We start from the raw sequence: 16,571 nt of genomic DNA on the forward strand, positions 1-16,571 counted from the left end.
TACAATAAAGAGGAGAAAAAAAATATTCGGTGCCAACATCTTGTCATCAATAAAAAGCATGGTGACACTTACTTCTTGGTAGAACCAGAGGGCGCACTAGTATGAAATCCCAAATCTTTATACTTCTCTTACTCTTAGACAGTGATCATCTGGCGATTTAAAACTATTTCTCTTTCACCACCCTGATCGACAAAAGTACACGATTCCTAAGCTTAAGCTAAGACAGCCAGAGGCTGATGTATGAATTGGTCAAGTGCAGCGTTTTAGCCATGATCTGATGAATCCCACATTCCATTGAATCGATCGATCCTCTGGCATTCTCTGACTTGTGGGCGTGTCACCATGGAATCCAATCGGGACGAATCCTTGAGATGCCCCTGATCGACAATAGTACACGATTCCTAAGCTTAAGCTAAGACAGCCAGAGGCTGATGTATGAATTGGTCAAGTGAAGCGTTTTAGCCATGATCTGATGAATCCCACATCCCATTGAATCGATCGATCCTCTGGCATTCTCTGACTTGTGGGCGTGTCACCATGGAATCCAATCGGGACGAATCCTTGAGATGCCTCCGATTGGCCGAGAAATACTTACACGAGGGTGACTTGGAGAAGGCCGACAAGTTTGCACACAAGGCCAACAAGCTCTACCCCAACACCAACATTGAAGGTGACGCCTAAATTTCCACTTGTATTTGTAGCATAAGCTTCAAACTGATTTGACATGTCGGTGTTGAGAATCTTTAGTGCTCAAGGTCACAATTTGTGACAGGTTTTAAGCCAATAATGGCACTCAATTATAGAACCCTACTAGACCTGTGAAAGCGATGAAGTCCATCACGGCCACACTATTGATCCTGTTTGAGATTCTGGCAGGCAGTCGGGAGTGAGGCCAATAGGGCTAGTCAAGTAAACGCGTTCATGAACAGCTGACGTTATTCCATGGAGAAAAATCAAAGACAACATGCTCAGCCAAACTGCACTGTGCATGCATTGAATTTTGACATTTTTTCCATTTTACATGCTTGTCTAAATAAATAGGATTATGGTATTGAGCCAATTTGATAGTGCGTTCACTGATTAACACCAAACATGCTTATGTAGCAGGGTTGTGTAACACAACTCGCTCAAAATCACTGAATTATTGAAAACTCAATGGGCGAATGGTGCGAGTTGACTGTGATGTTTGTCTTGGTTCTCTCTCCTCAAAATGCCCAAAATCAGGGTGCCGGACCACATTTTTCCTTGAATTTCCTTTACTTGACATCCCCTTATGGTTGTATTGGTTGAAGTTGTAAAAGATACGACCAGGATGCCCATTGACAACTTTAATTGCTAGATTGCGTTTTATTTGTGCGTGAATACTTTTATTTCTTCTCTCCCCCGATTAGTTGGCGGTGCTCAATTGTAAAAAGTTAAAAGGGTTTAGATAAAGACTTCAAGGGTTATTAGTATCGTGTTAAGTTTTAGCCAACTAATCGGGGGAGAATAACGTTTACTTCCAATTTAGGCCAATTTCTAAGAGCTTGGAGCATGTCTTGATACCTAAGAGTGCCTAAGGAAGAAGGGACCGCCAACCCCCTTTTTAGACGGGCTTTTACATTGGTAAGATCGTTCCCGAAACCTCAACAAGCAAACAAAAAGGCAGACCCATTTGTGAACCACAAATAGGACACAAGCCTTGTTGGATATTGAGCCATGATAGCAAAGCATTGTCAGAACTAGACCAACAGATGAACATGGTTGCAACATTCTTGTGCTTTTATTCTAAGGCTATGAAAGTTGACTTTTAATAGGTGTCCTGTGTCTTTAAGTGCTTAATTCTTTCACTTCAGGCATCTTGGCCCAAATCGTCGAGAAGCACGAGCAAAACCAATCGCGGAAGGAGAACCGCTCCCCTAATTCCTCCTCATCTACTCAGAGCCACGCCCAGAAAGCCAAAGACGCCAAGACCGAGGAAGCTTCTGGCCAAGGGGCGGATTGCACCAAGGAACAACTCGAGGCTGTTAAACGGTACGCCACTACACCCTAGGGCAACAGTAATTACTAGCCAGAACTTTCTCCAAAACCCAGTTCTTTTCATCATGACTGGAAAAAAATACCAGACCATTAACCAGCTAGATGGCGCTACAGTTATTAAAACGTTTGAAGTCCCAGCGGGTCCTAAATATTAATGTGAAAGCGAAATCAATACCACGTTTCCTTTGTTCTCATTGAGCTCAATTCGTGTCATTTTGCTAATTTGCTTAAATTTTAACTTAAGGCTCAATCTTGAGGTGCTGATGTAATTTGATGAGATAAAAGCTTTCCTCATGTATTTTGATTTTTTATCAGGGCTGGTTAATCCATCAATATCACAAAAAAAAATTTCCGTTTAATGATGAACATGCTCGTACATTTTGAGGAATATGGGAAAATGCTTTTTTTAAAGGATATTTTGAATAATTCCATTGTCTTGTTCGATTTAGTGAGGGACCTTTTTCTCATTGTAGGATCCGATCTTGTCATGATTACTACGAAATCTTGGGCGTGGCCAAGGAGGCCAACGAGGCTGACCTGAAAAAGGCCTATCGCAAGCTGGCATTGCAATTCCATCCGGATAAGAACAAAGCCCCAGGGGCTGGAGAGGCATTCAAGGCTATTGGTAACGCCTTTGCAGTGAGTGTTATTTTCTATCGTTCAGAACATCATGCGTCAACATGAAATGAATACTTTTCCGAGTATTCTGTCCGCTGATTAGATTTTGTTTGGATAAGTTAAATCAGGATTATAAATCTTAAATCTTGACCTGTCGCGGATTGCATTCCCAATAGCTGTAAGGAAATCCACATAAATAATAAACTAAAAAAATGGTTTTTTTCCTAATGCTTTAAAGGTCAGAAAAAAATGCTATCAGCTTTGATGATAAACATCTTTTTATAAACTAACTTTAGGAAAATGTTGTGGTAACAGGCGTGAAAGTAGACAAATAGAGGCATAATTATCCCATGTATCATATGAATGATGATTTGACTTGATGTAGTATTTAAATGAGGAGAACGAAGGAATGGTTTTTGCACATTCATATGTGAAGCAGTTAAAAGTGACTGAAATTGAATAAATACAGTTTGCATCCCACTACCGTTAGTGCAGATAGTTGTTTCAACCCAAAAGGCAGCAATTTGTTATGCTGTCAAAACTGCATGCAAGAAATATGTGGTAAACTAGATACATTCACCTGTAATCACTGCCATTGACAATTTGATATTTTTTCTCAAAGAAAGTTTTTTTTTTTTTTGATGAAATGATATACGTCAAAATCCGGCCTTTAGCTGATTGGATTCTAATTCACACTTTCCTCTCGTGAAGGTGTTGTCGGACAAAGAGAAACGTCGCCAATATGATCTCTACGGACCCGAGGGTACAACCACCACCTCCAGTGGTGGTAACGCCCATCGAGGCCGCCATGGCTTTTACGAATACGATCCCACGCACGGATTCGAAGCCGATATGACGGCCGAGGAGATCTTTAACATGTTCTTTGGAGGAGGATTTCCGTCCCAAACGGTGTACATGCGAAATCGCGGGGGACCCCGTTTCAGCACGCGGGCTCAGGCCCACCGATTCACCCAAGACCGCCAACGACAAGAGGTAGCAGTTCAAATAGTTCATTCTATTAGAATTACTTTCCAAGTCGTTCTTAAGCCATGTCCATTGCCAAGAGACTCCGATATCCCCAATCCAAGTATTGAATTGAGCGAAGGAAAGATTTGTTCAAATGAAGCCTTTTTTACCAATGCAAAAAGTCGTGAGGTTGAGGAGTTGAAAAAAAGTTGCGGTAGCACGTTTTTGTGAAAACCACCTTAACTGTATATGAATTGGTTCTATTGATTACAACCTATGCAATGAGGTTGTGTTTGTGCAGATTTTATCCATCGAGTTGAGGAAATAGTTGTTGACTATGGTGATTTTGAAGGAAATAATCAGATCTGACTAGTCTTTAGTTATTACTCTTGAGGTATTTTTTTCCCAGTGGAATAGAATGGGTAATGACTATTATTTGTTTCTTTTTTTCCAGCCTAGTGCCTCAGCCACTTTATTTCAGCTGATCCCCGTGTTTATGGTCCTGTTTATGAGCATATTTTCTGTGCTTTTTGTGTCGGATCCATTGTACAGTCTTCAACAGACACAGAAATACTCGATCCGTAGAACTACTTCTAACCTGCGCGTTCCTTACTTTGTCAAAGAAACCTTCCATTCAGACTTCCAGGTGAGACGAGATAAGACAATTATAAGCCTATTATTAGAATGCCTTCCATTTTGCGAATCGAATCAGTTTTCAGATAGATCATGTGGTTTTGAATTTGTTCATTTGCTCATACTTTCATCAAGCAAATGATGTTAATAGAATAAATTTCAAGATATATAACAACTTTAAAAAGATCTTGTTTTCTTTTTTTTTGCAACAAGCGTAATTAGCAGGGCTGTCCCCATGTAATGAAAATAAAATTGCAAAAAAGGGCAAAAAATGCAAAAAAAATCCTAATAAAATGCAGATCAATATTGTCCAATTCACTCTCTGTGAAAGAGCCAATAGCAAAAAGTAAACGAGCAAAATGGCATGGTAACCTAAACCGCATGGTCGTGATTGAAATGGTTTAACTTGTGGAGAAATGTGACGCTTATTGTTCTCAGAAGCGAAAAGCAGAATAGTAGAACATGAACTGCTTTGCGTAATGAAAATGAAGGCATTGGGTTTGTTACCTCTAAAATTCAAGAGCATGTCGAATACGGGTGCACAATTTTTCTCTTTAAACACTACGTTACTGAATGATTATAGCAGGCCTTATTTCTTACTTAAAGAGTGCCACGAGGATTAAAGCATGCTAGGGTGCTAAAAAACACTCTTAATACTTTATGTTCCGTGAACAAACGCCGCTTGTATCATGGCTAGACTGGGGCAAAAAGGTAGAAAATGCAGCAAAAAAAGTAACTAAAAGGCGAAAAAATTGACAAGGAAGGTAGCAAAATGAGTCATAAAAAGATTTAAAAAAAAACAGTAAAAATTGTTTCTTTTAAGGTGAACATTTGCAAGGTTGTTATAAACGTGCTCAAAAGATGATATAATATTTTCTCCTTTTTTGAAAAAAAAAATCAAGGCAATAAAGCAAAGGCATGCATGTTTTTTAATCATAAATAAAAAAATGTATAATGTTAGGTGTCGTGAGATTTTAGGTCAGTTAAGTCAGTTTTCGATTTGGTGTGAAGTGGCCATTTTTTGATCCCATTTAAAGGGTTGCTCATATTTATAGCCTTATTTCAAGTTTGTTTTCAGTTTAATCAAGTCAAAACCACTGCAACAGCAATCAAAAACATTTCGACCCGCCATTTTAATAAGGGAGCATGAAACATGCCAAAAAATGTACAAGAAAAGGGATCTTTTCCCCATTAACCATTGTGTTGGAAATTTGTCCAAAATTTGGCACAAAAAGGTAAAAGCCTATGTTTTTGGTTTTTAACTTCTTTTCTTAGGGCTAGTCATGGCAAAACATTTGAGTGTAAGTCGGCAATCAATTGTGTTGTGCTTGCAAGCAAGTCTACCATAGGAATGGAAATAAATATTTCTACTGCCAGATACTTTGGACATGAACATTGAGAGCTGAAAATATGTAATCTTGAATGGTTGTGTTATCCAAAAAGCAAGTTAATCCAGCAATGAAGGGAAAAAGGTCATTTGAAACAGAGGAAAGCAAATGTCACAAAATGGTACTAGGGAATTTGTCCTGCAATTCATTTTTTCGGCATTTTCGTTGTTTCAAGTAAAAGTAGGGAAAAACAATGGAGGAAAAAACTCTTCCTTGATCTCAAATGATAAATAAAAACGCAAAATGCACTAAATAATGTGAATCAAACAAAAACATTGGAAAAAGTTAAAAGTAATGCATGGGCATTTTTCGGACAGCCGTGCTAATTAGATAATAAAATACGTGATGAGAGTGAGGGCTAATCATCCTTACCGCTACTGGGAATGGAATTTCAGACATTTCAAGACGAAGAATGATCAATTTGATTTTTTTAATTCGTATAATATCTGATCCACCAACGTATTATAATTAGCAGATCTGGCAAGCCCTAGAATAACATAGGGTTAAGGTCCAGAAAGAAGAGAGCGGACATTGTTCTAAGTTTCAATTAAAACTACACATTTTGTGAAATCATACTTTAAATAGAGTTATCAAAATTTCAGAATCAAAAATGTTTTAGACCACTGTGTAGATCAAAAACGCAATGAAATTACTACTCTTTTTAACTTAGTAAAACTTTAACAAATCAATACGGCATTTTTCTTATGAATCATATTCATTGGCCCAAACGGCATTTTGACCATGGTAGCTGAGTGGTCTAATGTACCCGATAGAGGCACGACCTGGTTCCCCAGAGGGCGTGGGTTCGAATATAGTAGAAGAACCTTTTTTAACTGAAGATTTTCCCTTTAGCCTCTACCTCTACCTGTATGATAAATGCGTGTTCTTTTCTGGAATTGCAGGGCTCGATAAGAAAACTGGAATCGTCCATAGAAGAGGACTACTTGGCCAATCTTCGTCAGGCGTGTTTTCGCGAGAAATCTTACAAAGAGAACTTGTTGTGGCAAGCGCGCTATAGCGGCAATTCACATCTACTGAACCGAGCTCATAACTATCAGACGCCTTCATGTGATAGTCTGGAACGACTCTATAGTTACTAGTTACTAACGGTCGGTCGGTCGGTCGGTCGGTCGGTCGGTGGATGGATCGACGATTGTAGTAAGCTCGACATGATGGATCCAACACCCAATCAACCTAAGCAAAAGAAGAGTGAATGCATACTTTTTGATTAGTTCTTTTTTTTAAAACCTCTCTTTCGTATACGTGACTATTCACATCACTTGGAAGCTGTCATACAGCAAATTATATGACTTTTGTCCAACTTGCAGTGGTATTTTTTTAAGATTATCTCCGATCGATTATTCTTTAGATCCTCAATTTGATGAGGTCAAAAATTACAATATGGGAGTTCTATTGTCCTTTTAATTCTCCTCTCCCTCCGCTCGTTGCGGACAAACGAACGGAGAAAAACAAAAATAATCATTTTGATTTAGGGAGGCAGCGCTCTCTGCTTCGTCTAGGTGCGGATAAACAAACGTAGATGCCAGATTTTATCAAGGGATTATTAGATGAAACAAGTATTGCTAAGGCACTGTGACACAATGAAGAAGCCATCAACTCTTCTGGGAGACCTTTCAAATCCTCGATGTGTAAAATTCCGAACAATCATGACATGTAAATAGTTACTTTATAGCAGATTGTATACTATATGATTGGTATTTGAATGTCAATACTTTGGCAATCATCGTTTCCAACAATTTAGTACTTGGAAAAGAATAGTTTCACAAGTTTTTGGTGACTAAATATAAAATCTTACTTCTTCTAAATTTTCCATTAGCTTTTTAAGCACAATTTAATGGAAAAAGATGATGAAATATAGCTGGCATGCTGCAAGTAAACAAAACAAGCTCTCTGTTTATCCCTATTTAGATGTCAAAGGTGTTTGTAATTATAATCATATATGATTTGAAAGGTCCCTCAGCAGGGTTGCTGGTGTATATATGGTGTTAGAATAGATAAGTAAGTAATAAGTTGTTCAGCGAAAAATACCTTCTTGAAATGAGGCAGCTTAGAGCGTACAGGGCTGCCACAAAGTACTCCGGCACTTAGAATTACAAATCGTTCTAAAACCATGAGATACATTCATCAAACTTTTTTAATGATAATGTTTGAACTGTCATCAACCTTTCTTATTAATATAATCATACATTTGGCCTCTTTTTGCACGAACAATTCGACTGATACGTTTTGAAACTCCATTCACTGTGGCAAGCACAGCTTTAATGGTGATATTTCCCAGGCAGCCTTTAATCCTCTTTCGAGTGCCTCCACATATTTTTATGCGATCTTTAGGAGCGCTTTTCCTTCAAAAATTTGAGGCCTATCCAATTTGCCAATTTGAGCCACGGTGGATTTACAAGTACTGAAACTTATCGCCGACGAACTTTGGAGCAACCCTGTATAACCCAATTCATTCCCCTCTGCCTTCTCTCGTTGCAGACAAACAAACGTAGAAAAGGACGAGAATGCGCTCCAAGATGCCTGATTTGAACAAGTCATTTTTCGCAGAACATCTTATTGTTGATAATTTCTAACACCACAAATGGAGCACCAACTCTGCTGAGCGAACTTTCAAATCCTAAAAAAGTAAAACTATCAACACTTTTGACCTCTAAATTGAAATAAACAAGGACCTATATAGTGTGTATATACTGTAGTGAAACGACCGTTCCTGGAAGTTCCGGAAACCAGTTGCCAAGACTTTTCGAAGACTGCAAGAACGTTCTCAAATTGGCAATAATAAGCAACAACAACAAACAACAAAGAGAACAGGTTTTCGCGAATAAACATACTGCGGAAGATCCAGCTTGCAAAATTCACCAATCAGCAAGCTGGAAGGGCCATTAAGAACTATATCCGACTACTGGTTTTTCAGGAAAGTGCATTGGTGGCATCAGCCTGACCTAGAGGGCTTGTCAGAGAAAGTCTCTCATTTGGTTGTCTTCCAGGTCATGGCACATGGAGCAGTTTGGGTCACTTTGAAAGTCACAAGTAGCAAACAGTTCTTTCAAACGTGTAAAATAATTGTTGAATGAATCTCCACTGTCTTGGCCCTATTTGTAGAGTTCACATAGCGGTGCAAAAAGCGGGTTTCTCTGGGCTCTGATGCATTTCTTGAGGGCCGAAATGATCATCTTTACATCGTCATCTGACTGGACCACGATTGTGTTTTGAAGAACGTACCTTTGATGGTCTTGATTCGTACAAGCTTTAAGAGCGGCCAAGTGGATTGGTCTTGACTGAGTGCCAAGGTCTTGGCACATCGAGAAATTATCCAACCCTCCTTACAGATGACAAAATCTGACAAAGTTGCCCTAACCCTTGCAAGATTTGAAATGCCTCACATTAGACTTCTGCTTTTGGAAAAAAATGTTATTTCGTATTTTTGAAAGAGTCTTATTCCACAAAAAACCAAAAAAAAAATGAAAAATTGTTGTTGCACATTTCCAATTTCCCGTCCTTTTTAACTGGCTTCATCGGGGTGCATGATGGGTCAATATCATACCCAAGATTAAGATTTCAATTGGAAAAAAGGATTTGATTTGGACAAAAATGACTGAACTGTGAAAATTAATTGATATATGCATGATCTTGCTATCCAAGCCCTTACAAGCCAAATAAAATGTACCCTTTGTTTCCTAAAAGCATTTTTCAGTGCCCAAGCTTAATATGCTCAGGCAGAACCAGAAGCTTTCAAGTTATAGATCTACATGATAGTGGAGTGGCCCATTGTATCCAATAGAGGGCGACACGGTTCCCCAGAAGGAGTGGGTTCGAATCTGGCCTTTAGAAGTCACCCTTATATGGGAGAAGACGTGGTGCAGTGGTTTACTTATATGTGAGAGTACCCGGTTTGATTCTCTTTCCAAACTTTCTCATGGCGACTTTTAAAACGCTAACCACGCCACAGACGGAGAAATAAACTGAAACAGACATGACATTGCCTATCAAAAAAGGATTAACGAGGTAGTTGATGGCTGGCTTCGCTGGCAAGGCGAGACTAAACCAGCCAACCCCAGAAACCAACGACACTTTCACCTACTCTAATCCATTTTTCGTTTCGTTTTTTTTCTGCACTTTTCGAAAAAAGTTAGTCTACCCTACAAATAATAGAAACTAGATAAGCTCTGGCATCTTTGGGTGTTTTTTTTCTCGTTTCTACGTTATGGTGTCCACCCGCACCTGTATGTATGTACGATCCCATGGGAGTTTGCTCCTCTGCCCTATGAAAAGGACATTATATTTGGATGACTCTGGTTTTGTTTGAGTGCAAGTAAGAGCGTCCAAAATAAATCAGCGTTTGTCACCTTGTTTTCATGTTTGCACATGGTGCTCGCAATATCATGTATGATGTAGTAGTTGAGATAGTCGACTTTAGTTTGGGTAATGTTCAATGTACAGCTACCTTCAGGACGACAAAAATCATCTTGGGAGGCCCTTTCAACCACGCAAGTTGCACTGATAACAAATGTAATTAAGCGTGTTTAATGGTTAAAAATAAACCTTAAATCCGTCATAGTACACACGTCAATTGACAGCAAACAACAAATGGTTATCCTTATCCCATTCGAAAAAAGAAAACACGAGCTGGACTTTGCTTTATTTGCCGGAAATGAGTACAAGGATCTTCTGATTAACGTACACAAATCAAGATGTGAGCGTCTGAGTACGTCAGGCAGTAACACGTCAGAAAAAATGCAATAGGTTTTGAACGAGAAGTCAGCATTTGATGCATATCCATGGACATGGTGGCTATAAGCTATGATTATGTCTTCAATCAAATTTAAGATATAATTCAAATTCAAGTCCAATGAAGCAAAGTTTGGAGGCTAGTAGTTTTCGAATCAGTTCAAAGTAGATAGTCTAAGAAATAATAAGTCAATGAAGAATGAATTCACAAAGACAAAAATATCGACATATTGAGGGCGCTTTTGGCTGGACAAAAAGGTGGGACAGGAATCTCAGTTTGAACGATTTTTGTCCAATTGTGCATCAATTTTACATATTTTCCAAATCTTTGAAACACTTTCAATTCTGTCTGTGTTTTCGTGTGGTCCTGAGTGAGTTTTTTTTTTGTTTCCCGTTTGGGGCTTTTTAGCTTCATTAAACGTTGATTTATGGCAAGTATCAATTGCATCCTTTGAACAACCGTGGCTATCCCGATAAAGATAGCCATAAAATTGAACAAAGTAAAGCTATTATTAGAGGTAGGTTGGGGCACTTGAAATCCGGAGACCAAAAGGAACCAGTTTTTTATTTGAAAAAAGTTCAAAGAGCAAATAATATACTTATATACTGTTAATATCCACACACATGTTTCAGGGTCAAGCCCCACAATGGGTTCAAAAAGGCTTGTACGAGCTGGGTGTGCAAATTAAGAGTGACAAACTAAGGGACACCAATGCTATCCACATGATCTTGGGAAAAAAAGCAGAATTTTCAGGTTAGAAACAAAGAAAACGGCCACCAGTAATGGCAAAGCCTTATGCCCAATATGTACAAGTAAAGGTTATCAAAAAGCAAAAAGGAATGTGCTTAGAAAATCAGTCTTGAAACCCAAACTATGAAAAAACTACTTTGAATTGCATGAGTCCGGATTGTTTCTCAAATTTTTAATAAAGGACTTGATTCCTTTTTCCACTCATTCCAATTGGCGCTCGTTATCATAAGTGAAAGGAAAAAGAAGCATTCAACACAAAAAACTAAAGGAAATATTTCCTACTTGACCACTTTGCAACAAAGATGAATTATATGTATGATAGGTTGCAAGACGGAGTTGGAAACATATATTTCACACTTTCAAAATAACTTTGTTCCGTCCTGTGTTCTATGCTGATTCCTCATGTGTATGTAGGTACATAAGTCAAGGACAGTATGAATGTCCTCCCCGGCATAGTAAATAGCACCGTACAATCAGGATACTACTACCATGAAGTGTACATACCAATAATGCAATGTGTGTGCGTGTGTGTGTGTGTACTTAATCAAGTGTGTCATTCAGTCTAAGTTTCAATTGTTTTATCTTTGCACTTGTACTTTTATAGCATTTGGATCAATGAACATTGGCTAGAGACATATAAAAGTTGAATGCACTCAATGAGCAGTCAGTTGCTTGCAAACATTACCTCAAGGACTAAGTAAGGTGTAAAGCAAACGACCATTCATTGATTGGCAGCATGAGGTCAATTGGATTAGTCTTGGCCATTTTGGCCCTTTCCAACATCATTCAAGACGGCTTAACAGTCAAACAGTCGGACAAACTGGTGGTCTGCTACTTTACTAGCTGGGCCCATTACAGGTAACCAAGTTTTTTACCTTCCATTGAAAAACAGTCTGCGGATTTTGAAACAAGTTTTTTTCCTTGTTCTAACAGGGAGGACCCAGGTCATTTTGATGTAGCTTGGGTTGACCCCACCTTGTGCTCCCATGGGATCTACGCCTATGCTGATATCGACACTGCCACGTGGTCCTTGATGCCTGTGGATCCCTGGTATGATCTGGGACCCATGGATTGTGGTCCTGGCGAGTGCAACTTTGACTCTTACCGACGATTCACGGCCTTGGCCTCGGAAACGTTCACCCCCATGCTTTCTGTTGGTGGATATAATGAAGGTCCTGACAAGTTCTCGGATATGGCCAAGGACCCAGTCAAACGACAGGCTTTCATTGACAGCTCCGTGGACTACCTTCAGCGTTATGGGTTCCAGGGTTTGGATATTGACTGGGAGTTCCCGGCAGAAGAGGACAAGCGGAACTTGGACCTCCTCGTGGGCGAGATGAAGGCTGCCTTTGACCTTCAGGGTCTTATTCTCAGCTTGGCGATCTTCCCGGAGTACGACCGGGTTGATTTGGGCTATGATATTCCGTTCCTGTCTGAAAATGCGGATTTCCTCAGTGCCATTGCCTATGATTACCATTCGTACTACAATGGCCATGAGTAAGTATCCACAGTTGCTGTTTTTTTGCTTTACTTTTGTTTTGAAAATGAAACTCTTGATTCTCACCACTACCGACCGACCCAATTGATGATTGAATGTCTTTTTTTCCAATTAGATTCACGGCTCACGAGGCCCCCATCTTCCGGATCAATGAAGAAGAAAACGTCTTGCACCCTGGATATGGCCTCAATGTGTATGACGGGATTCGATATCTTCTACAGAAGGGTGGCGATCCAACCAAGCTGGTCATGGGTATTCCGGCTTATGGCAATGGCTTCATGTTAGAAGACGCTTCCAATAACGGCCTTTATTGTCCTGCCGCTGGTGCAATCAATCCCGGCCCAATCATGCACTCCAGTGGCTCTTGGAGCTTCCAGGAGATCCTCAAGATCCAACAGGATGATGCCCTCACGTACTTGCCGGGTGCCACTCCCATGGCTTGGTCCATTCAGCGAGATGACTGCCAACGAGTTCCCTACATGATCAACGGCAAGTATTGGATTGGCTACGAGGATGTCCAATCCGTTGGTTTGAAGGCCCAAATGGCCAATGCCTTGAACCTCGGTGGAGTGATGGTGTTCTCCTTGGACCAAGACGACTACAGTGGAGCTTTTTCCGATTCGCCATATCCTCTCTTGCGAGAAATCAACACCCAATTGGCTTCCGGAAACGCCTTTGATCCCACTGATGAGACTTGTGGTGATGAACCTGCTCCTGTTTGTGAAATCTAGGTTAGCCACGGATCCTTGAGTTGCGAGTACGTGTTAGTGGGAATAAACCAATCTTGATACATGGAGCCATATTAGGTGTCTTACTTATTGCACATGCACCAATTGCAGATAGAGGGCGATTATTAAGTTATATATTGTAAATATAGGCCGGTTTCTGCAGTTTGTGTTGTGCTATTTCTGCAAGGAATAGATTTTTGCAAGTTTCTCCATGTTGTGAAGAAAAAAAAACTTTTCAGAAAAGGAAACGCTTTACTGTCACCGATACCATTACTTTTCAACGAAAAAGTATGGCTTCAAACGAAGAAAAAGGTTTGTACGAGTTTACGGGAGGAGGCTGCGTGGCAGTCCCGGCAGTCGACATTTTTCAAGACTTGGTTTGCAAGGTTATGGGCAAACGCACTTCTTTTTTGGGAGAAAGAGAGACTTGTCTAGTTTCAGACTAAGATATACGCGAAAAGTTCGGAAGCGAGTTTTTAATTAATTCTCCTTGATGAGTTGGGATCAATGCTTAGTGAAAGAACTACACCCTGACGCATAAGACTGGTAGTCATATAAATAGTTATTCAACCAATCTGAATTTGAAAACTTGAATGATGGTATTTAACTATTGCTATCCAAGAAGCATCTCCTATTCTGACGATGTTGTAAGCGTTCGTTAAGATATAATTTCGATTTTATTTCCACTGATCCATCATTTTGGTTCGTTGTCAATGTCTAAGTTTCCACAAAAATTTCAACCCGCACCAGGCCGAGTGACATTGGCTGACTATCGATGGCTTGATGCTTTTTTATGATATAATAGAAAGGCAGAATGACCTGGCAGCTCTCCCAAACAAAATACTTTTTATGGTGCATGGTAAAAATTGATGTAATATTTCTCTTTGTCCTGGCTTTATCTACAACAGAGCGCCTCCAGAGAAAGCTCTAGAAGACGTCGCAAATTTGGACGCAGAAAAACTTTTGTTGAAAAATTTGTTGTTTGTGCTCTTATATCCGATGCTATTTACTATACTTTACTATATAATTTGATTCGGGGATTCACAATCGTGCTCTTATATCCGATGCTATTTTACTATACTTTACTATATAATTTGATTCGGGGCATTCACAATCGTGCTCTTATATCGATGCTATTTTACTATACTTTACTATATAATTTGATTCGGGGCATTCACAATCGTGCTCTTATATCGATGCTGTTTTACTATACTTGATGGTAAGGGAGAGGGGCTAAAAACCGTCCCATTACCGATATCGTTGCTTTTGTAGAACTGTAACGCGTTACAAACTCTAGTAATCTTGAATGGTAAAATGAATGGCTTGCAAGTCGTACATAATCAAGGTGCTTGAAATACATCCCTTTGAAATAATAAGCACCAAAACCCATGAAATGTTGTCTAAAGAGGACAATTGCTTCCAATTTTTTTCAAGAAAAGCGGAAAAATCAATTCTTAAACTCGACTTCGTGTACCAACATGATGAGAAAATGCAACAAGCACAAGTAATGCAAAAAGGATTGGAAAAGTGAAAAAATGTATCTTCCTGATTTGGCCAGCCTTGCTCATAATCTGATAAGTCCCAAAAAGGTCAAACCTTGAACTTATGCGCAAAAATATGAAATTTTCGCCGGTAAGTATGATAGTATAAAAAAGGTAATAGGGCTAATTAATATTGACGCAAGCTATTTTATCACAAGATTATGTTCTGGCATTTAGCAAAAGAATTAAGAACCATCTGTGTAGAGGGCAGGGTCTGGTGTTCTTTTGTAACAATCTTTATTGTTCGCACTAGATCAAAGTAAATCATATCACAAGGGAAAAATCAGCGACTCGAGTCCTAAGTAGCGACGTCCAAAATATGCACTTAAATATGGCTTTTACTCCAAAATTTGCACTTCAGTATGCATTCAAATCCAAAATATGCGATCAAAAAAAATCGGACGAACTCAGATCAAGACCCAGGCAGTTGCAACAAAATCATGTCCAAAAGGCTTATCATCGGTCAATGAGAGGCTGCTTGCAGCAGACCATCTCGGCCAATCTAAGTCAGGAGTGAGCCACTGATTTTTCAAATTCAAGTTGCACAGTTTTAGTCAAGTCTATTCTTGTTGTTCTTAGCTCAAAATCCCTTCAGAGTATTGGCGTGACACCAAAAGGCACCTTTGTCCGGCTCCCAGCCAAATTCCATCAACGACAGAAGCTGATAAAGAATGTACTCAATCTGGCCCCACCAACTTTTCTACTTAAACCAAGACTTCCACCTTTACCTCTAGCCACCTGTTTTTGGAGTGCCAGTGACTTCCCTCTTCACTTTTCCCATGTGCGCTGAACCAATTCAAGTTAACTTTGTTGTGACATCACGTTCTAGTCAACTAATTTTCCCATTGCTCATTTTAAACACTCATTCTTTTACCTATTTGTTTGTGATTATACACTCTTATTGATAAGTTCTAGGCATTGACATGACCAAGAGTCACAATAAATGGTTATTACACTAGTATTAAAATTTTCACTCCAAAATACCCAACATATGCATAAAAACATGCAATTTATACGAATGAACTCGTTCCATGACATAAAATGGATAATGCATATTTTGACCGTCTCTAGTCATAAGAATGATCAAAACGCTCTAGCGAGTAAAAAACTGATTTCAAAGTTCTAAGGAAATAATGCACAAATCCTTGTCGTGTGAGAAACCAGCTCCTGAACTACTTATAAGGTGGTACATATTTTTTGAAAGTTAGCCTCTAAACCCAATAATGCAATAATCGAATGCAGTTGCCGCGTCTATTACAACCTATTAGACGTCATCCACACTATAAGTATTTACCAAAGCTACCTAGTGCCAAAATCATCAAATAATCAACAAGATGTAAAGGAGTAGTTGTTTATAATCTAATCAAACGCATTTAATTACCAAAACTATGTTGTGACCAACAATTTGTGATCAATTAACAAATATTGCATCATAAGGTAGGCCATAAAAACTTCAAAAGAAAGCCAAGTATATCAATATAAATCAAGAGCTTTCTAAACATATTGAGTGGTCAGGTAAGAAAGAAAGTTGACTACATTTTCTGACCAAAGCTTACGTTGATCGAATTTGCAGTATACATATGAGAAAGCGTTATCAACTGAGTGACCTCGACCCTACATCATCGAGTGCCACAAGATTCTTAAACAGTTGCATGAAAAAAGTGAATGTATTCACTGGAA

At 39.2% G+C, this 16,571-nt stretch overlaps 2 protein-coding genes across 2 annotated transcripts; both read left to right on the forward strand.

The window, feature by feature from the left end:
• The first annotated feature begins 381 nt into the window (after nucleotides 1–381).
• Nucleotides 382–6,945, forward strand: LOC131891948 (dnaJ homolog subfamily B member 14-like). The gene is made up of 6 exons (XM_059241653.1): nucleotides 382–670; nucleotides 1,836–2,013; nucleotides 2,493–2,658; nucleotides 3,349–3,630; nucleotides 4,058–4,249; nucleotides 6,527–6,945. Exons 1-6 carry the CDS (start codon nucleotides 538–540, stop codon nucleotides 6,722–6,724), a joined length of 1,149 nt encoding a protein of 382 aa, XP_059097636.1. The 5' UTR covers nucleotides 382–537; the 3' UTR covers nucleotides 6,725–6,945.
• A 4,835-nt stretch (nucleotides 6,946–11,780) lies between these two features.
• LOC131891415 (probable chitinase 10) lies at nucleotides 11,781–13,422 on the forward strand. The gene is made up of 3 exons (XM_059240969.1): nucleotides 11,781–11,982; nucleotides 12,058–12,621; nucleotides 12,738–13,422. The coding sequence occupies exons 1-3, from the start codon at nucleotides 11,861–11,863 to the stop codon at nucleotides 13,351–13,353; spliced, it is 1,302 nt and encodes a 433-aa protein (XP_059096952.1). The 5' UTR covers nucleotides 11,781–11,860; the 3' UTR covers nucleotides 13,354–13,422.
• The last annotated feature ends 3,149 nt before the right edge of the window (nucleotides 13,423–16,571 follow it).

This window comes from Tigriopus californicus, chromosome 12, assembly GCF_007210705.1.
Source record: "Tigriopus californicus strain San Diego chromosome 12, Tcal_SD_v2.1, whole genome shotgun sequence".
NCBI lineage: Eukaryota > Metazoa > Arthropoda > Copepoda > Harpacticoida > Harpacticidae > Tigriopus > Tigriopus californicus.

What these genes read in the sequence shown, in the direction of transcription:
- LOC131891948 (XM_059241653.1), top strand. Translation starts at nt 538, where the DNA reads ATGGAATCCAATCGGGACGAATCCTTGAGATGCCTCCGATTGGCCGAG. An exon ending in CTATTGGTAACGCCTTTGCA is followed by an intron (nt 2,659 to 3,348) that starts GTGAGTGTTATT and finishes CCTCTCGTGAAG; the next exon opens with GTGTTGTCGGACAAAGAGAA. An exon ending in AAGACCGCCAACGACAAGAG is followed by an intron (nt 3,631 to 4,057) that starts GTAGCAGTTCAA and finishes CTTTTTTTCCAG; the next exon opens with CCTAGTGCCTCAGCCACTTT.
- LOC131891415 (XM_059240969.1), top strand. Translation starts at nt 11,861, where the DNA reads ATGAGGTCAATTGGATTAGTCTTGGCCATTTTGGCCCTTTCCAACATC. An exon ending in ACTAGCTGGGCCCATTACAG is followed by an intron (nt 11,983 to 12,057) that starts GTAACCAAGTTT and finishes TTGTTCTAACAG; the next exon opens with GGAGGACCCAGGTCATTTTG. An exon ending in TCGTACTACAATGGCCATGA is followed by an intron (nt 12,622 to 12,737) that starts GTAAGTATCCAC and finishes TTTTCCAATTAG; the next exon opens with ATTCACGGCTCACGAGGCCC.